Consider the following 22,326-nt stretch of genomic DNA (forward strand, 5'->3'; position numbering starts at 1 on the left):
ATCACTAGCGGAGTGCCGCAAGGTTCTCTTTGGGAACCGCTGCTCTTTTTTTTTTTTTATCAATGCAAAAGAAAAAGATTTGCAGAAAGGGTTTAAGCTTTTACCTGATGACGCCAGAGTTAAGGAGGAGGTGAATAAGCGGAGGAGACTCAATCAACCTGCAAGGAATCTAAACCTCCAAGTAAAGAAGTTTCTGGAGGAGGTCAACAAAGATAAAGTTAGAATCAAGAGATCGAGATGGAAGGTTACAAGAGGCCTTAGAATTGCCCTAATGGAAGAGAGAAGAGTGAGAGATGACTTAATGACGGATTTGAAGTTTGTAAATAAATCTAATGAAGTTAAACAGCGAACAGTTCTTCGTAAGATGCAAAAAAAAAAAAAAAAATTAGAACAACTAGGGATCATAACACAGAGGTAAACAAGAAACCTGTTAGAGAAATATGTAAAGAAGGAACTACTATAGTGCAGGAGTAACGGATGAATGGAATAAACTGAATAACGAAATCGAAAATGCGAACAACATACGGAAGTTCATGAAACTGTATGATAAAAGAGAAAGTTCTAAAGATGGGGTCCCACTAGTGTATAACTTCACCATAACGCAATGATAGATAATAACACAGACACAGACACACACACACACACACACGGGACACCGTAATGGTTAGCGTTAATGACCACGAGTCAGCACGGGCTCACCTGAGGTCTTGGCCAGCACAGGTTCGAATCCTGGGCGCGGCAAACGGACCACACCCAACCCAGGTGTTCACCCTCCCGTCGCGGGACTAGTCGATAAATGCCTTGGGCTGCGGTATGTGTGTGTGTGTGTGTGTGTGTATGTGTGTGTGTGTGTGTGTGTGTACTCATACAGACACACAAGATAATATACACAGATACAAGATTAAGAGACGGGGCAACGCAAAACACTCTCCACGTCACACATAATTCAGTAATCACATAAACACACACACACAATCATCAACACCAGAGGGCGACACTGTACGATAACACGTAAAAAAAAAGAATAAAAGAAACATTCTCATGTTCAGCTACCAGCCACTACGAGGGGGGGGGGGATGAGGTGGTGCCCCGGGTCCAAGGGAAGGACTGGGGTAGAGGAGGAGGAGGAGGAAGGGAAGGGAGGAGGAGGAGAAGGAGGAGGAGAGGGAGAGGAGAGGAGGGGGTCCCTGACTGACACACCCCACCACCACCTACCACCATCCACCCTCCCTCCCTCTCTGTTGCCCAAGCACGTAACCTGCAATTAACCTCTGCCCGACTTGGAAGTGAAGTAACTTTGTAACTCTTACGAGAGAATCTTTGGCCTTATGAACTATCTCGGTCGTAACGCCGTCTTGCAACTGCCCCCTCGTGTCATATGCAGTCGTACGAACTCCTGTCGCAGAGCAAGGACAACATAGTGCTTTACAACGACGAACCGAGCGTCTGCTATGTGTATATAGCAATACTGCACTCGTACCACTTCTGCTATATGGATTATATAGACTTTAAATATACTTGAATATAATCGTTTTACCCCTTCTGCTATATGGATTATATAGACTTTATATAGATATACTTAAATATGATCGTTTTAAACACAATTACGATCCTGGTTGGTTAAGTCACGTAACTATAGACAAACATAAACCACTGTGGAAATAACCTAACCCATCCCGTAAGTATAGTCGTCCACACAAAACACTGTGAACCTAACCTATTTGTGAAGAAATTGGCTATTAATGGAGAAATTGCCTAGTCCTAAAACCAATTTGTATAAGTAAAAACAAAAGACTCGTGCCAATGTTGATTTATTGAGCACGACGGTACGAGTCATGAGCACGACGGTATGAGTCATGAGCACGACGGTACGAGTCATGAGCACGACGGTACGAGTCATGAGCACGACGGTACGAGTCATGAGCACGACGGTACGAGTCATGAGCACGACGGTATGAGTCTTGAGCACGACGGTACGAGTCTTGAGCACGACGGTACGAGTCATGAGCACGACGGTACGAGTCTTGAGCACGACGTACCGGTACGTACCCACCCCTTTGGCACACGACGGTACACTTGCCCTTGATCATGACGGTACGATCCATATGTATGATCGCGCAACCTTTGACCTGACCCTTATGGGGTGTTTTGACATCTACACACTTGACAAAACCTAACCTAACCTAACCTAGCCTAACCTAGAATTACCTAACTTAATCTAACCTAACCAACTACCTTAAGGTAAACTTACCAAGGCTAGCACACTACCTAACCTCACAATCTAAGCTAAGCTTACCTAACCTAGCGCACTATTGTAATCTAAAATCACCTAACCTAACCAACTAAGCTTACCTAAGCTAACCTAGCACACCAATCTACCCTAAACTTACCCAAACTAACCAGGTAAGCTAAGCTAAGCTTACCAAAGCTAAATTAGCATACTAACCTAACCTAAAATAAGCCAAATAATTCACAATGCCAAACTAAGCTTACCTAAGCTAATTTAGCCAATCAACCTAACCTTAAACTTAACTACCCTAACTAGCAAAAAGCTACGCTAACCTAACCTAACCTAACCTAACTTCTCGAAAACTATTGACGACACGTAACCTGACGTATTTTCACGATACTTCACAACGCCTCCACTGAGACAAATTTAGGCAACTGTTGATAAATCCGTCAGAATCCATACGACAAAAAACAAAACAAACAAACAAAAGATCAAAAAGTTGAAAGGAGTTTTTTAATGATGCCACCTTAACAAAAGACACTTTATTGATTTTGATTATGTGCGCCTGTTGGGGAATGACCGGTGTAGACCCCGTTGCTCACCAACGTGAGACGAAGGGTATTCGAGTACACAGTATTCGAATAGTTATTTCCTATTATCCAGGCCCATAGCCTAGCGGTAGCATTCCCGCTTGTGGCACAGGGGGTCCCGGGTTCGATCCTGGCTGTTGGAGGTTTGTATGATATATATATATATATATATATATATATATATATATATATATATATATATATGTGTGTGTGTGTGTGTGTGTGTGTGTGTGTACTATTGTTGCTATCATATTGATGAAATATCATAGTGCTTTACTCCAAGTACTTTCATTTTTTTTTTCGTAAACTCAATAAATGAATCAATGGACTCCATTCTGCTTGCATTTCTCTGTCTTTTTTTTCGGCTGGCTAGCTTGTTCCCGTCAGATTGACGGCTTCCGTCATGTCTGTCTGTCTGTCTTCTGTCTTCTTGAACGGGAAATGTATATTGCTTTTGAATGTGTCTTTGTTTTGGCAAAAGCATGGCCTCCTTGTTCGTGCAAATGTGTACCTTTTGTTTGTTTCTGTTTTTGCTTCATGCTTGCGTTCTCTTCCGACTGCTAGTGTAATTGTTTGTGTGTTTGTTTTGGCAAGTTTGACTTGCTTTCTTTAATAGGTGTATCTCCACATGGTATTCTCTGTGTTTGTTTGTATTGTTCCTCTCTTTTGTCCTTGTTTTTATGTTTGTGGGAAGCGTATCTTTTCCTTCAAGCAACGTGGATGTGTATTTGTGATCGCTTTGGTGTATCACAAAATGTTTATACATCATCTTTGTTTACATAGTGGTGCTCATTCTGTGCTTGGCTGGCCACTTGTTTGCTTGTTTGTGAGTGTGCCTGTTTGAACGTCCTTGTTTGCATGGTTTGTGGTTGTGCGACCGGCTTTTTGCTTGTGTCTGTGTGTGAAATGTACATCTTGTTTGTGGATACCTGTTTGTTTGAGTGTCTGCCTTGCTTGTTTGTTCGTTTGTTTGCATGCTGGTGGCTGTTTGCATGCTTATACGTCTTTAAACACGTCTATCACCTAACTGCTTATACACGTACTAACAACCACTTGTTTGCTAACCTGCTTTTTTCGTTTGTCTGCTGCTTATGCCCCGCTTGTTTGCAAGTTTGTTTATCTGCTTGATAGTTTGCCTAATGGTCCCAATCCTCACCCCTGCCATACTGCTCACATGTGTCCTGTCTTCATAACACCTGTCTATCGGGTCAGTGAAGAGATAAGCCTGTCTTTTGACCGCTCGCCACTGTGTGTGTGTGTGTGTGTGTGTGTGTGTGTGTGTGTGTGTGGAAGGGGTGGAGGGTTGAGGTGGGCCGAGACCCGAGATTCAGAACATTCTACTCTTCATTATGTATAATGTTTACACACACACACACACACACACACATCTTGAAGTGCATTATCGTGAATAAACCACACTGGCTTATATTCTCCTCCTCTTCCCTCCCTCCCTCCCTCTCTCTCTCTCTCTCTCTCTCTCCCCGCTCACTCCCTCTTCTCTCTCTCTCTCTTATGTGCCTCATAGAATGGGTGGGGTGAGAGGCCAGTGTGTTGTACGCTAAGACCAATACGTTCGCGAGATATTGATATTCAAAAAAGTTTCATTTACGGGATGTCTATAGATCTCTCTCTCTCTCTCTCTCTCTCTCTCTCTCTCTCTCTCTCTCTCTCTCTCTCGTCGGGGGTCTTCGTCTGAGAAAATCCACTGACTTGCCTTAGGGAAGGTGGTGGTGGTGGTGGCGGTGTGGTGGTGGTGAGGGAGGAGGAGCGAAGGGGCGGAGGGGGCGGAGCCTGGGAGATGTAAGGGGCGGGGCTAACATGCCGAGACAGTACTGGCCTCGGAGTTGCCAGAGGTGTAACGCTCCTGAATTTCCAAACATCTTAGAATTTGATCTTGACTCTAAGTTTATCCATAAACTAACGGTAACGATAGACCAAATTTCGATCATTGGGGTTATCATGGATCCCTGGGATGAACGGTGGTCGTCGACTGACGTCGTGATGGGAGGAGGGGAATCCATGGCTGATTTCTGGGCAGGAGGTTGGCAATACCGTGAGATGGTGGTGGTGCTCCAGTGTGTCGGTGGCACCGTCAGCGAGCGAGCGACCTCACAACCGCGGACAGGTGCGGTAAGAGCGGACGTCAACTCCACCTGTCCATTGATCCGCAGTGATTGACGTACAAGACCGAAGGGGGGGGTCGTAAAGTTTGTGGCGGACGCTAGCGAGAGAGAGAAAGACACAGACACACACACACACACACAGGTGGACGCAAGCTGGGTCATTTGTACTTTTAAAAAGAGATTAGAATTAATCCCGAGGGACACATGGTACCATACTCTTGACTCCTACAGAAACCCCCCTTTTTTTTTTTTTTTTTGAGTTGGTTGTTTTAGACTCTATTGGTCAAGCCTGAAGGCATTGTGGGCGTGGTGCATGATGACCGTAGAGGTGTGTGGGCGGGTGTCGGTGCCCAGCGTGTCGCCGGGCGGCTCCAGCAACAGCGACGGGGCGCCGCTGGACGACGGGCACGGCGAGAGGGGCGTGTCGTCCTCGCCCGCCCGCGACACGACCACGGACGCGCCCGTCCACCGACCCAAGTTTATGATCACCGATATCTTGGCCCAGCGCGCCCCGCCCACGCCCACGGAGGAGCAGGGAGAGGGCGGGGGCGCCTCCACCACGCCCACCAGCGACCACCTCAAGGGCCTGGCCGGTCAGGAAGATGACCAACTGGGCGACGACGCAGGTCAGCACGATGATGACAGTGAGTTAACTTGGTGGCTCAAGTTACCCCAGGCCAGCCAGCCCTCCTGGGGTGAGCTGGGGGGGGGGGGGGGGGGGGGGAAATATGAGGAAAGATTATTAAAGGATGAGTGTGATTCTTGAACGTCTGCAGAGAGAGCAAGTGAGGGAGGTCATGAGGCATGTTTTATGAGGAAGCAGGAGTGGGTATGATTTAGATAAGAGATGTATGAGTGCATTGTGTGTGTGTGTGTGTGTGTGTGTATGTGTTTGTGTGTTGAGAGAGACTTATAGACGCTTGACCTAGAGGAACATGTAGTTGAAGATGCTTATGGTATTGATGGAGCTCAGGGCTTTTAAAGACTTCGGGAGAGGCAGCGTGTGACTGCGGTGCTTTTAGCGATCCGAGCGTTTCTCTAACGTATGGTATATCACAGAGGACCTTACCGTGGGTATACTCATTACGATATATCCCTAACGGGGAGACACAGTCAGGCACAGACGGTACTAACTTCCCCATCACCTGATCAGGGCAAAGTGGTGGGGTGGAAACAGCATTTTCTGTGCCACATCGCCCAATCATCAACACGGGTTATACACACACACCAGATGCCCCGCCCGCATCACACAGTGGTTACAATCATCCCATGGAATACATTTCAAAATTTTGAGTCATACTCGCGAATACATGGTACAGAAATGGACTAACGTCAGTTACAAAATAGGATACAAAATACATAAAATATTACTGATGGAAGCGCTTGGATTAATGAGAGTGGCTTTGAAGTGTGATTACGTGGAATTGAACATCACTGTTAAGAGACAGGATCCCGCAGGAGATGAAGTGTAGGATAGCGTTGCAGGATACGGCGGAACGTGAAGATCCTTCCGAGACTTGTTGCTTGATGAACGTAAGGACGAGTCAGACCCGGGAACGTCACCTGAGGCATGAACGTAAGGCGAGCGTCAAAGCTGCGGTAATTGGTGCATTCTGTTTTCTTTTTTTTCTCCCTAATAGTCGTCAACCAGTCATTACATGACTAGTTCACGCCGGTCGACCATCCGAATTTCCTGCAGCTCCGAATGATGCGCTACACTCAGGAGCAGGGAAAGGATGGACTCCTCCTTTGAAGCGAGTAGTTCTTTGACTAGATATATATTCTCGTCTGCTGTCGATGTTAAACCTCGCTAAAGGTGACTTTTCACAACCTTGAACAGGTGGAGTCTGGTAACACACACATATAAACTTACACACACATACACACACACATATATATATATATATATATATATATATATATATATATATATATATATATATATAACTAGTTAATCTTTTGGTACATTTGGGTTCACCCGTTTACAATTATTCTTTCCCGTACATCATCATCGTGTTTGTATCTTGGCTTACACAACTGCAGCTCACAGAAAATTGTACTGTTCGCTGGCATTATCAACCGCTTGATGACAATAAGCTCCTTTGAGACGCTACTCACCTGTGTGAGTGGCCGGCGACCTGATCGTCATGTGAGCTGCCCTCAAGATTTACTCTTTCTTTTAGACCTGCTGGAGGAAATTTATTCCTGGATCACCCTCAGTGTCTCTCTCTGATGATGGATCACGTGCAGTGTACATATATCATTCCTGGAAAGCGCTGGCTGGAAGAATGCTTCAGGGTCGGTAAAGAGCCACAGTGTGTGTGTGTGTGTGTGTGTGTGTGTGTGTGTGTGTGTGTGTGTGTGTGTGGGGCGTGACCAGCCTGACCTGCTCTAGCTAGGTCGCCACCCGAAGGCTCCACACGCCGGGTCGGATCGAATCACCTTAAACAGGATCTTTACCTTCTGTTCGCCCTGGGCTGACAGGACGAATCATCTCGGCTACACTTGCGATGGTGTGAGTTTCCCTCGTCATCTGACCAAGGGACGAACTCCCTCCCTCCCTCCTGCAGGAGGGGGAGTGTGTGTGTGTGTGTGTGTGTGTGTGTGTGTGTGTGTGTGTGTGTACACTCCTTCCCTCTCCCTCCTTCAATCCTGCAGTAGGTGTATCGTAGACACAGATATTCGTCCTACAAACGCTGAGGCCAACTTGAATATTCATCTCGATGTCTCTTGCACCATCGAGATGCTCTGTGTCCAGTGCGCCTTCCACCCAGAGCCTCGTCGTGCGATTGTAGTAAGAGGACCTCACTCAGCAACGGCCTCTTCCTCCTCCAGGTGCGGGAATCCGTTAGGATAGGGCGTGTGTGTGTGTGTGTGTGTGTGTGTGTGTGTGTGTGTGTGTGTGTGTGTGTGTACCGTCGTAATTCATTGACTAACGAGAGGGTATTCCTGCTTGCTTGATTCCTACTGCGTCACGGGGAGTTAAACCAGCAGGTAACGCTGTAACGTGTGACCTTTGCTCCAAGCAAAGTGTTCCCAGTGCCTGTTGGAGAGATAGGGTCATGTGTGTGGCCTTCGTGTGCACTCGGCAATAGGCTGACCTCATAACCTCGTCATAGACCATCAGGTCTTCTGTTATTTGTCCTTCCCACGTATTGCCATAACTGTCCTCCAGCAGATAACCTTGTCATAGACCATCACATTTCCTGTTATCTGTCCTTCGTATGTACTGCTATCATTGTCCCCCTGCCGATACTCTCTGCGCAGACCATCAGGTATTTTGTTATCATCTTCCCTTCCCATATACACCCCTACGTCACACACGTTTAAACCTTAATGCTTCCGTTCCATCTACCGAAGCACAAAGGTATGATAACCCTTGTCCTTAAAGTATAAGTACCCAAAAGAATTGCCAGTGGTTATATAGAGTTGTAAATTGAAAAAAAAAAAGAATGCTTAAGTACAGTATCTTTAATAAGGTTAAAGCGGACTGTGTTCTATATTGAGGATCTTGCTGAAGATTTAGACGCAGATTTATTTTTTTTTTAGGACAGAGAAAATTACTAATGATTGTGTTCCGTAGTGAGATGGTACGTTAACACTATCTTCACCTTGAAGACGAGAATCGCGCGAAGAACGTTCATCATTGACGTAATGAGGCTACACACATTGTATAATGAGGCGGAACATCTCGTAATGAGGCAACCCATTTTGTAAAGAGGTAACTCATTTCGTAATGAGGCAACACATACGTAATGGGACAACACATTTGTTAATGAGGCAACACAGCGTGGGTTGTCATACTACAGCTCTCAGGGACTTGTTGTCACTGTTTCTTTGCTCATTGCGCATGCAACACACACACACACACACACACACACACACACACACACACACACACACACACACACACTCGCGCATGCATGATCATCTGCGCAGTCATACAAATGAATACGCAAGCCAGCACAAAACACATACATAAGGCTCCTCATTGGTTTAAGAGGTTCAAGAGATGGGGCTCCCACGGGTGTAGAACTCTCTACCCGTATTGAACAGAAAGGTAAATACGAATTATGAAGACAGATACACAAATACAATCATAGACATACATAAAACGAACACAAGCGAGCATGTTTGCGTACACACACACAAAGACACACACACACAAACACATTCACATAAACAAGCAAAAGTGAGAGATAAATCACACACACACACACACACACACACACACACACACACACACAAGTTACAATACGCTATGAGACATGAATACTTACAAGAGAGATACACTGACATGCAGGCCCACTATGTACCCCAGTCTCCCTCTCTCCCCACCCTGAGCACAAGGGCATCTTCGTAACTATGAAGGAGGCAGAAGGTCTTACCAACTCCAAGACTCGCTTACAGACACCAGACGGAGCAGGTTACAACGTAAGTCTAAAAACGACAATATCTTATCCAACACGACTTCCGAAACCCATCCTAGATCTTCTAGTAATAAGACCAACTACCCACGATTTATGAACCTAGCACTGTTTCTAGAGACTGTATGATACGACCCATCCTAGATCTAGTAATAAGAGCAACCACCCACGATTTACGAACCTAGCACTGTTTTCTAGAGACTGTACGATACTGAAATACCGATCACTAACACGGAAATACTTCTTGATAAGCAGCGAGACGCACACACGACGCTGGAACGGAGTTTTAACATTTCATAGAGACCCTGTGTGGGAGCAGCACCCATGGTAGGATAGGCGTGGTCTTCACTCCCTATAACTGCACACACACAGACGTGGAACTCTTCGTAGTTGTGACAGGTGTATACATCCATCCGCCTGTCGTGGACGGATCCACATCACCCCAAGACCTGGATTGGCTGGAATGAACTTCGTCAGGTTTCAGTCTAGTAGGAATCCTTTCCCCAAACCCCGACACTTTTGGTCTTCGACCAGAAGCATCGTTTCTGAGGGTTTACTCGTCCCCTTAGTTCTCTCGTCCACAGTGGGCCGAGTGGGTCATGTGGAGGGAACGTTCCCTCACCCTATGGTCATCATATGCCCTCCTGGCTGCAAGGGTTCGATCTGTGGGTCATCTCGTCCACACGTCAAGTGTGGTTAGGTTCATGGTAACAGTACTTTCGAGATGATGAGACTTGCCTCGGTGGTGAGTCTTCCTCCTCACAACCCTCTCGGCGGTGAGTCCTCCTCCTCACAGCCCTCTCGGTGGTGAATCTTCCTCCTCACAACCCTCTCGGTGGTGAGTCTTCCTCCTCACAACCCTCTCGGTGGTGAGTCTTCCTCCTCACAGCCCTCTCGGCGGTAAGTCTTCCTCCTCACAACCCTCTCGGTGGTGAGTCTTCCTCCTCACAACCCTCTCGGTGGTGAGTCTTCCTCCTCACAACACCCTCCTCTCCTCCCCCTATCATTAGAGAAGATTCGGTTCTACGAGACATAAATAACAATCAGATGTCGCCCCAATCTCCCGCATGACTGGACCAATCTCTGTCATGATAATCGTCCCAGTTGATAACCACGTTGGAGTCGAACGACCGACCTCCTGGTTGCAAAAGTCCCCCTCCCGATGGTCGCCACACCACACCTCACCCTCCCCCGCCGCCTTCTTATGGTTGTTTGTTTTACTATGTGCCTGACGAACACCCTAGGCAAATGGATGGGCGGATGGCGTGAGGCCTGGATGGTTGGGTGTGGATGGTTACGGGAAAGCTGTAAGGGTGCGTGAGTGTGTGTGTGTGTGTGTGTGTGTGTGTGTGTGTGTGTGTGTGTGTGTGTGTGTGTGTGGAACCTACTGAAAGTGTGTGTTAAGTGCGTGATTACTGTTTGTGTGTGTTACACGGAGAGAGAGAGAGAGAGAGAGAGAGAGAGAGAGAGAGAGAGAGAGAGAGAGAGAGAGAGAGAGAGAGAGAGAGAGAGGATTTCTCACTCGTGCTCTCCCCGTCTCTTAACCTCGTATATATATATATGTTTACCATGTCTTTACTTTTCTATGTGTTTACACACACACACACACGCACACACACACACACACACACCTCAGCCTAAGCCAGGTCCTCATTTATCGACCAATCCTGAGGGGAGGATGAACAGCTGGGTTGACTGTGAACCGACTGCCATGCCCATCGGCATTTCAATGTGTGTGTGTGTGTGTGTGTGTGTGTGTGTGTGTGTGTGTGTAGATGACATTATACACACCAAGTTCTCCAGAATATTGTCTAAGGATGAGAAAACCTTGTAAAAGGATCAGATCTTCTTGTTTAGGGGTTACGAGTCTTTCGCAGAGGATAACAGTGGGTGCCTCTGTGAGAAGATGAAGCATACAACACAGACCATCATGACCAGCTTCTCAGACCATCATGACCAGCCTTTCAGACCATTATGACCAGCCTCTCAGACCATCACGACCAGCCTCTCAGACCATCATCACGACCAGCCTTTCAGACCATCACGACCAGCCTTTCAGACCATTATGACCAGCCTCTCAGACCATCATGACCAGCTTCTCAGACCATCATGACCAGACTCTCAGACCATCATGACCAGCCTCTCAGACCATCATGACCCACTCACATCACATTCTCCTGACCAACTCCTCACATCACATTCATAAGAAGTTTCTACAAACGCTTCCTCAAACTGGATGACGCATTTGAACACTGAACATTAAAGAGTCGTGCCGAATCATACAACTTTTCGATCCGGTAAACACAACTTGAGGGTTCATCTCCATAGTGACGTATACAGCGATCTGAACAGGGGTGAAATTGGATTAGAGATATCGTCAGTAAGTCAACCATGTGATACTGTATCATTTTCTTCCTTTTAATCGTAGAGAAAACGTAAATTTCTTCGTCACCCACTCCTTTATCTTCGAACGATCGTGAAAGACTTAGCTTTAGACCTTATGCAAACCCCAGCCAACCTCCTCCTCCTCCCTTCTCTATCTTCATCTCTTTTAATCTTAACTCGTCACAGTGTTACGGGTCAGATGTCGACTCACACCATCGTATACTTGGCGTCGAACCCCCAAGACGCTGTACGACTCATCACCAGCCACCACCAAACGAACTAACTCCCTTACGTTAGATTACGTCTACGACTTCACGTCTCAAGACTCTAACCTCAGATGACACTACGTGGCTATCTTAAAATCTACGTCAGACCAGATACGGTTCAGCAATGAGGTGCAATTAGGTAGTTTCCTTCCAGCGGTCTGTGATGGTTAGCGGTGCCTGATCGCGACGCATGTACGGGCCGCCTGGGGTCGAATCCACACGGGGGTCTGAATTCTATCTAGCCGCTGGCTGCCGGTCTACAGTCAAACCCAGCTGTTCATCCTCTCCTTGAGGTGTGGTCGATAAACTTTGTTGCCAGGCGTAGGCGTAGATGAGATGTGGCCTTGATGAGGGCATTCAGTTGCTCTCGTCATCTCAGCTCACATATGATAAAAAAAGGAAGGAAAACCAAGGTATACTAAAGTATACTAAGGTGTGCTAAAGGTACACTGAGGTTTACTTTATATATGTCCTAGCGTGAGCTGGGTACCTATGTCATCGACCAACCCCCTAAGGGTGGATGAGATGAACAGCTGGGTTGACTGTGGACCGACTGCCGTAACCAGGATTCGAACCCATGCGCTCGACCCTGGGCGGCCCGCGAGTACGTACGTCATGGTCAGGAACGCTAACCACCACACCACGGGAGTAGTTATCTCTCTCTCTCTCTCTCTCTCTCTCTCTCTCTCTCTCTCTCTCTCTCTCTCTCTCTCTCTCTCTCGAGCGATTAGCCTTCGTGCTATTCCCAACAGAAACAGACCGAGAGGTCACTTGAGGAGAGTGCAAACTGGAAATAAGAACCGTTACTGACAGGTAACTATGAGTAATGATTTATAAAAAGCAAAACAGAACAAGTCAGAACCACTCTTAACAGTCATTTGAGGATTCACAATATCATCTAATTGTAGTCATGTAAGGAGGCCTTGTACTCTGGGCAAATAAGAACATTCGGGGCATAAGTGTATGAAATCAAGCTTAAAATCCGCTCCTTCACGTGAAAATATGACATTAACAATCCTTCCAGGCTTGAACTTTTCATTGTATCGAGGAGAGAAGAGTTGTCTCCCTCTGTAGGCAACTAAACATACAATACCATATCTTGGTTCTGTTCTATCGAATTCTAAATATGAAATCCGTGATTTTAAACATAATCTATCGTATATTATCTATTATCTATGCATACGTTAGCATGTAATATCCACGTCTTATGTTGACAGCCTCAATCCGTGGTTTTAAACATAATCTATCGTACATTATCTATTATCTATGCATACGTTAGCACGTAATATCCCCGTCTTATGTTGACGACCTCAAAGAGAAAAAGACAATTGATGATGAATGACTTGATCGCATCGACTTTGATAGTGAGCGGATTCCCTCTCCAAGAACGGTGTTACCAGGCTGATTACTCGTTACCTGGTAATCGCCAACAAACTATGAAGAAACTGTAATGGTCAGAACACTTCCCTTTGGTAGCTTTTACCCAATGATGATTAATATCTCTGCATGGAAACTGAGTCTTTATTGGTTCGTCGTTTTGAATTTCATCAAAGAAAAGAAAGATAATTCTTTGCAAATCTCAGTTGCACATACGTGACCCTCCCAGTATATATAAGAATTTTATATGTACAAATTAGCTTTTTCACAAACAACGTAGTTGAATTAAGATCTTATCATCTTATTGAAACTACCCCCATACACACACACACACACACACACACATATATATATATATATATATATATATATATATATATATATATATATATATATATATATATATATATTGCGAGTGGGAAGAGAGGAGGGTGGATGGTTCTGCGTCAAAGGTGTGTGATGTCACCATACTTGATTAATTTCTTTTTGAATGGGACGATGAGGATGGTAAATGCAAGAGTCTTGGAGAAAGGAGCGGATCTACATCGTTCTGCGGGTAGATGGGCCTAGGAGGTGACACGTCAGTTGCTTTTTGCGGATGACACGGCTCTGATGACAGACTTGAGTGAGAAATTGCAGAAGCTGATGTCAAGAGTGTTAGAGAGAGTGTGAAAGAAGGAAGATGATCGCTAATATAAATAAAAGTAAGGAAATGAGGTTTAGCAGGAGGTTAGACAAGTAGCCTGGAGCGTGTGTTTGAATGGAGGAAGGCCTGGAGGAAGCGGAGTGTTTTAGATACCTTGGAGCGGAGATGACAGCGGATGGAATTGTGAAAGCTGAAGTGAACAATGGAGAGAGTGAGGAGGGGCAAAGGTCCTGGGTGCACGGAGGAGTGTGCGGGGAAGAGATGTCACTGTCTGTGAGGGCAAAAATGAGTATATGTGATGTTATAGTAGCCCCATCGGTGCTCGAGGGACGGGAGTCGTAGGCCCTCGATACAGAACATAGGGAGGGTGGGTATGTTGGCCATGAAATGCTTGAGGATGTCCTCAAAATGTCTACCCAACTAGAACATGGTCGAGAGATCTGCCTATATGCTGCTGGAGTTCACATTAATCCCTAAAATGGTAGAGGCGTCGGTTACTCCTACGTGGTGCTTGTGGGTGAATGGTGGTGGTGTAGGAGAGAGAATGTATGTGAACTAGGACTCTTAAGTGTAGCAGGAGAGTTTTAGCGATGGTGAGGTGACACTCTAGCACGGGAGACAAACTCATGATGAAATGATCGGGAATTAGAAAACGGATACGAAGTAGAAATGCTGCTTTTTCATATACTGGATGAATCTCACTGGGTATTTGTATCAATGGCGTTCTTCAACCTTATATCTTTATGGCCTTCTAGCTTCACCGATTTCCAAGCCGCTTGGTCTTATCGTCGGATGGTGCTGTGGTCTTCTTGTTCCATTCTGGGGTCCATCGGGATCTTCGTGCTTTCATCATTTGGACCTCTCGTTCGCTCAAGTTCCATTTTTCTTCTTACCCTCAGGTCTTATGGTTCACTGTCCTCTGAGCATCAGGGTTATCGATCCCCTGGTCAAATCATTTTTCTTCATCCCTTTGGCTGGAGTTAAATGATCTTATCTGGAACTCTGATCCTAGCTTGTTTTTTTGGTCCTTGGGATCGCGAACTCAGGGTTCTGCTGGTTTACTGTTTATTTCTTCATTTATTCTTCTGCCTCCTCATTCTCTATGGTACTTGGGACCTCAAGGGCTTGTGGTCCGTTGTTTGCTATGGTCTTCATGTCCCAATGGTCTACATATCTGTGGTCTTCTCTTGTCTTCGGAGCTATTAGATACCTATTTCTTTTTCGGGTCTTCGAGTCTCGTGGTCTTATATTGCTCCTGTTCCCGTGATCGTGGTCGCCTCCTAGATAAAGCTATGTCTTTAGTTCATCTCAGCTTTTTATCTCTTTCTGAATCTCCTGATTATCAAAGGCGGTCAACCTCATATGAGAACTGATAGCCATAGGGATATTATTTCTAGCCTCATCAAAGGATTTTAGCGTCTATAGTTAAGCTTCCTGGAAATCAAATGCAGAAGCTATGAAATCCGTATGTGTGAATCGGGTGCCTTTTGAGATGGGTGTTTTTGTAATAGCGGAGACGTAGGAAGTATGACCTGTGACCTGTAATAACCTACTGATCGTCCTTCAGGTAACGATGCGGGGCCTGTGGCCAAGAAGCAGCGTAAGGCCCGCACGGCCTTCACCGACCACCAGCTGCAGACGCTGGAGAAGAGCTTCGAGCGTCAGAAGTACCTGAGTGTGCAGGATCGCATGGAACTGGCGGCCAAGCTGAACCTGACCGACACCCAGGTCAAGACCTGGTACCAGAACAGACGGTGAGTGTTCCCAGGTCAAGACCTGATACTCAGAACAGACGGTGAGTGTCCCCAGGTCAAGACCTGGTACCAGAACAGACGGTGAGTGTCCCCAGGTCAAGACCTGGTACCAGAACAGACGGTGAGTGTCCCTAGGTCAAGACCTGGTACATAGAACAGACGGCGAGTGTCCCCAGGTCAAGACTTGCTGCTGACATCAGATGGTGAGTGTCCTCAGGTCAAGACCGATGCAATAGGTGGAGATGATAGGTACTGTTCCCTACTTTTGGTGGCAGGTAAGAACCTTTACTAGCGGGGCATAAAAGGAATCATGTGGTACGAGAAATCTGCCACTTCCATAGCCATACTCTCTGGATCCATCAACAAGGACGAGTGACTGAGAAAGGAACACCTAGGTCAAGGTTGAGGATCTACGACTCTGTGACTCCTTCTCTCATCTTCCGAGCCTTCACCAGGTCACCACACTTCCAGGAACCCAATAACACACTCCTCCCACAGTCTTCAACTCCTACACCCCATCCCTCTAGTCAACACTTCACAAAACCCCTTCAACAAACCCTTCCTCTAACTCCTCACCTCCGCAATCCCGTCCCTCCGGCCAACAGCCCAAGAGGGTAGTCACAGCTTTATAATCAGTCAACTGGTGTGATCCCCCCCCCCCCCCCCCCCAACACACACACACACACACACACACACACACACACACACACACACACAGATCGTCTAGCTCGCAGACCTTAAGAGTCTTGGACTGAAGTCCGTCCGTACCTAGTTACACCTTGGCCTTCTCAAACTGCTCCCCTTGCAACCGTGCAGCTATTGCGAACACTTGTGTATACATATAGAACAGTTTGCCGCATGCAAACTGCAGGACCCATACAGTAGCTTTCAAAACATCGTACCGTCGTGCTTTAACGATCGTTACCGTCGTGCTCAAGGGTCCTTAAGGTCGCCTTCAGGGATGGTACAGCCGTTTAGACGGTCGTATCGTCGTAGTCAAAGGTCGAAACGTCGTGCTCAAGGGTGGTACCTCCTTGCTCAAAGGTCTTGCTCAAGATGGACCACAATTTATGTCACGATTGACTAATGGAAACGATTCTCGCATATCCCATGAACGCTTGGGAGGGGCGAGTGGTAGGGGCGCAAGGAACGGTGTTGGAAGGGTTGTGAGGGGATGGATGGGAGGGGAGATGTAGTTGAGGTGAGAAGGACGGTATGGGAAGGGCGGGCGGTGTGGGACAGGCAGGCGTTAGGGGACAGTGTGGAAACAACATGAGGGGCGGTGTGGAAAGGGTGTGAGGGGCGGTGTTGGAGGGGTGTGAGAGGGGTGTGACGGGTGAGGGGGAGAGCGCGGGAGGTGCAGGAGTGTGAGAGGCGGTGAGGAAGGGGAACAGATAGGAGGGACAGATAACAGAGGACCTGATGGTTCATAACTGAGTTACCTGGGGTGTCATTTCATCTGTAGTAGAGACAGGATAGCAAACCAGAAGGCACATTATCACCCACCTCTCCCTCCGGCTCAACATTCAGAAAGGAAAAAGAAAATGAGAAGAAAAGACTATAATGTATGGAGAAGCTATGCTACCATGGAAATTTGACAGGAAAGTATGAACGACAAACGTTCCAAACTTTATTCATCACGCTTCTTGGCAGACGAAATCTGAAACAGAGGAAAATATCTTTGGAATAAATCTAAAATCGTTCATTCTTGAAATCTGATAATAGATATCAATGAAACATTTGTTTAGCTACAATGTGAAATTGCTAGAAAGTTTCTTATCTGCATCTGGCGGTAGTGCATTCCGATGTTCTGCAACTTTGCGGCTTAATATAAACATTTTGCCCAAGTTATCGTTACATCTCCTGTCTTTTAATTTCTTGCCGTCGTTTATGGTCGTCGAGTCTCTATCTATTGCCAGGAAAATGTCTAAGCGCAATGTTGAAGTTATTTAGTATTTTGAAAACTTTCATCAGATCTCTGTGGAGTCTGCAATTCTTAATTTAGCGCCTATTTTAGGTTTCTAAGTCTTTCTTCATAAGGCTTACTCCTGAGTGACGGAATTAGTTTTATTTCTCTTCTTTGAATTTGTTCGTATTCTTTTCTATATAGGATCATACGTGATGACCGGAGCTGAACTAAGAAATGATGTCTGACCAGAGCATTATTATAAGGAGCGAGTGTGCATCCTTCTCTTTATAGTTACCATCTCTTGCTATGAAACCCAACATCCAGTTAGAGTTATTGTAGGCAGTTGGGCTGTGTTTTTCGTAATTCAGGTCACCGATGATAAACCTTCATCATTCCAAAGTCTCTATCTTTCTCTTACTTCTAATTAAGACTTGCCAAGCATTCTATATTCTTGATCAATACTCAGTACTCTTGATCAACATTCTAAGTGGTGTTATAATGCATTAATTTGCATGACACTGATGTCTGTTTGGCTTGTCTTTTACCACTCCATCAGTTTGTCTCAGAGTTGTCGTCTTCCTATGAATGGGCAATATCTCCTAAACCTCAATATTCTGCAAGTGAGTCCAGACGCTCGTTCGTCAGTACAGATGTGTGCAGGCCCCAGGAGTAAGCCTTGCGGTATTCCGTTCGTCATGGGAAGTCAGGCGGACGCTTCGCCATTCGCCACCGCGCGCTATTCCCTGTCTGTAAGCCGCTCCACCGTCCACACACACAGATTCGATTTCCTATACCTTGAGTTGTTTTCACTCGCTCGGCAATCATTTATGAAGGACTTTGTCGATTGTTTTATTTTTTTCGAAAATCTGATTATATATCATCTGAGGATAACTTTGGAATCCTATGGTTCGAATCCCAATCGTCATCTCTATGACGAAAGAACGTTAAGTATGATCCGTCTATTTCGAATTCGATGTAAATTTTCTTACGTTTTAACGGTTTTCTTTTTGTTCTCTATGGTTTCTAAACACTTTCAAGGTCTTGGTACATTTTATTTGCCCATAAAAAAATAGTGGCATCGTTATGTTATTATCTATGAAGTAGAAAAAGGTAGTTTGCAATGAATCGGATATCATCATTATGATCATAATTATTACGTATTTATCTACATATCTCACAGGCGCTACTTAGATCCCAGCTAGAGGATATCAATCATTCTAAAATGTTACTCATCTCTCGTTGGGTCATGGATCATCTGATTATCAAAACAGTCGTCAGTCAAATCATTTAGTCTTGTTAACCTTCACGATCACCCATCTCTAGATCCCAATCTAGGGCTACGGTCGTTTTCTTCTAATTGCTTTGGTGGTTCTGTACACTCCTACAAAAGATATTTTTAGACGTCTTGTTCATCAGTTCATTAAACAATTAATCGTGTGTGTTGACGTCAGTTGTTCTAACTCTGGCTATATCTATAACATGATAAACATATAGTATGACATCTGTGTTACCGAGACGATCTTTACTGATGACATTATATCCTGGTGCGGAAGATGATGTGGGAGGGGCGTGAGGGACGTGTGGGAGGGGTGTGAGGGACGTGTGGGAGGGGCGTGAGGGACATGTGGGAGGGGCGTGAGGGACATGTGGGAGGTTGTGTGAGGGACGTGTGAGAAGGGGCGTGAGGGACGTGAGGAAGGGGGTGTGAGGGACGTGAGGGAGGGGCGTGAGAGACATGTGGGAGGGGCGTGAGGGACGTGTGAGAGGGAATGGAGGGATTTGTCGGAGGGGCGTTTCGTGTTGTGTGTCAGTGATAACAACAATATGACTGTGAGAGAAGTATGAGGGAGGGAGGGAGAGGGAGTGAGTAGCATACAGCATATAGGAATGGAGAAGGGGGGAGAGGTAAATATTTTACATCATAAAGGAAGGGGTAAGGGGTAAATGTTTTACAAGGTAGAGTGATGTAAACATATTCATCTAAATGTAAATCCGATTCATCATAACAGGATGGTCATTTTGGCTATCGGTAAGGAGTTGTACCTCACAAGGCAGCAAGCAAACGCATTCTTCAGTCGAGGTCATGTACTCAAAAGCCATAGTAACATCTAGCAGGACACTGAGGGAGGGATTAACCTTGAGGTCTTCAGGGGGGTGTTTGTGGACACGACTCCTGCAGGCGAAAAAGGCGATATGGGATGAAGGGAAAGACGAAAGAAGGAACGGAACTCCACAATCTTCGCGGGACGAGGGGCTGGAGGGAAAAGGAGACTGTACCAGTAACGGGAAATGTAATTCTGTTAGATGTATCTCTCAGCGGAGGAGCAGCCTTGGGGTGGAGACTACTGGGGGAGAAAAAACATGCGCTAGATCCATGTCAGGTTACGATTGTCTTCGCTAATGCGTCCGTAACTAAAGTGGAGAGTGATATCTCGTTTCCCCCATGAAGGCTTCCTAAAGTATCCCTTTGTACACGACGGTACGACGCTTTAGTACGACAGAATGACCATCTAGGATGACGGTACGACCACTGAACACGACGGTACGACCACTGAGCACGACGGTACGATCACTAAGCACGCCGGTACGACCACTGAGCACGACGGTACGACCACTGAGCACGACGGTACGATCACTAAGCACGCCGGTACGACCACTGAGCACGACGGTACGACCACTGAGCACGACGGTACGATCACTAAGCACGCCGGTACGACCACTGAGCACGACCGTACGACCACTGAGCACGACGGTACGATCACTGAGCACGACGGTACGATCACTAAGCACGCCGGTACGACCACTGAGCACGACGGTATGATCACTGAGCACGTCGGTGCGATCTCTGAGTACGACGGTACGACCACTGAGTACGACGGTACGACCACTGAACACGACGGTACGACCACTGAGCACGACGGTACGATCACTAAGCACGCCGGTACGACCACTGAGCACGACGGTACGACCACTGAGCACGACGGTACGATCACTAAGCACGCCGGTACGACCACTGAGCACGACCGTACGACCACTGAACACGACGGTACGACCACTGAACACGACGGTACGACCACTGAGCACGACGGTACGACTCAAGGATGAAAACACGACCCTTGAGTATGATGGCCCTTGGCCTTCTGAAGGCTATGGCTATCTGCCATACCCTGGTTGACTGCAAGGGTCAAATAACCCTTACCAGCAACGTGAATTACAACGCAGACAATGATTAGCGCATTCGAATCAATGATCGAACTAATGCAGACCAGCAAACTGTTGGCTAACATTCCACGGATATGGGAGAGACATATTCTAAAGTAATACATTGCTAATCTACGAAATGCACTGAGAACCCATCTTAACACACCGATAGCTAGCACATAGACTAACACGCCAATCTAACAAGGGACGAATGAATGCCAGTGTTTTCACCAAGCAACACGTAAATAAATTACGACACCGCCAACAATAATGAAAACGAGTCTACACATCATGAGTAAATATTTTTTCGAAGAATCTGCACACACATATCACATGTGATGAATTAACGCATGTTTTTTATTCTTTTTAAAAAGGCCATGAATTTATGACGCGGGTTTACACACGCACTACGCTGAAGGACTTCCAATGAAGTCGTCATTTACGAAGCTAAGTTAAAGCTCCGTGAACTAGTACGTTATACAGCCATCAGTCTGTAGGTAATTTGAGTGGAAGTTAAAGATCGCAATCTAGATAACTGTTAATTATATTAACCACGAGTTAATGCATTACTATTAACCACACCATCATTTAGTATATTGCCAACGGAAACAGGCACATGATAAGCGACGATGAGTTAAACCTGCGTTTAGCATACCATACTCGTTAAACATACCATTTCCGTAATTTGATAAACAAGGACCTTATTCTAAGCTTATCATTACCATCATTTAACACAACAGTACCGTCATTTAACATACCAGTATGCGATTTAACATGTTAAGTCACACCACATTAACACCGTCGGCTAACATACCGCACCGTGGTGTAACATACAGATACTGAAATTTAACATACCAGTACCGAAATTTAACATACAGCTCCTGTAATTTGATATGCACTTAAAGTATCTCTTTTTTTTCCCCCACGAAGAAAACTGGAATCTAATTTGTCACATTGTGAGCCAATTGCCATCCCCCTTTTACGATTCAACATATCACAGGTTAACTATAAACCGATTAGTATGTGTGAGTTTACATTCACAGTTTACATGAAGGGTGGAATGTTTAAATAGCAGCGTGTGTGGTGGTAGTTTACGAGAATGGGAGTTTGCAAGATCGATAGCGGTGTGTGTGTGTGTGTGTGTGTGTGTGTGTGAGTGTGGTGGGAGGGGAAAGAATAGGGTGTTGTGGCAGAGTGTAGGGGTGTTTGCAGGGGCAAGTGTAGGGTGTAGTAGTAGGGAATGACTGTATGGTGTAATGGTAAGGGGAAAAGTATAAAAAGTATAGGATAGCAGGTGTGAGTGTAAGGTGTGGTTATACGAGCAAGCGTAGGGTGTAATGGCAAGAAATGAGCGTCTGGTTTAATGGTAAAGGCAGGTGTGTAGGATACCAGGGGTGAGTGTAGGGTGTAATGGTAAG

The 22,326-nt window shown here is 46.0% G+C and overlaps 1 protein-coding gene across 2 annotated transcripts in view; it reads left to right on the top strand.

Moving 5' to 3' along the window:
• Window positions 1-4,890: 4,890 nt before the first annotated feature.
• Window positions 4,891-22,326, top strand: part of LOC139755892 (uncharacterized) — a 19,172-nt gene continuing 1,736 nt past the window's right edge. Inside the window, exons 1-2 of one of the 2 annotated variants that reach the window (XM_071674605.1) lie at window positions 4,891-5,569; window positions 15,612-15,798. In XM_071674605.1, the coding sequence (XP_071530706.1) occupies window positions 5,257-5,569; window positions 15,612-15,798 (500 nt within the window). In that variant the 5' untranslated portion in view covers window positions 4,891-5,256. Of the gene's footprint in view, window positions 5,588-15,611; window positions 15,799-22,326 lie in introns of both variants that reach the window. The other variant, XM_071674604.1, reaches the window with a different exon arrangement.

This window comes from Panulirus ornatus, chromosome 20 (assembly GCF_036320965.1).
Source record: "Panulirus ornatus isolate Po-2019 chromosome 20, ASM3632096v1, whole genome shotgun sequence".
Taxonomy (NCBI): domain Eukaryota; kingdom Metazoa; phylum Arthropoda; class Malacostraca; order Decapoda; family Palinuridae; genus Panulirus; species Panulirus ornatus.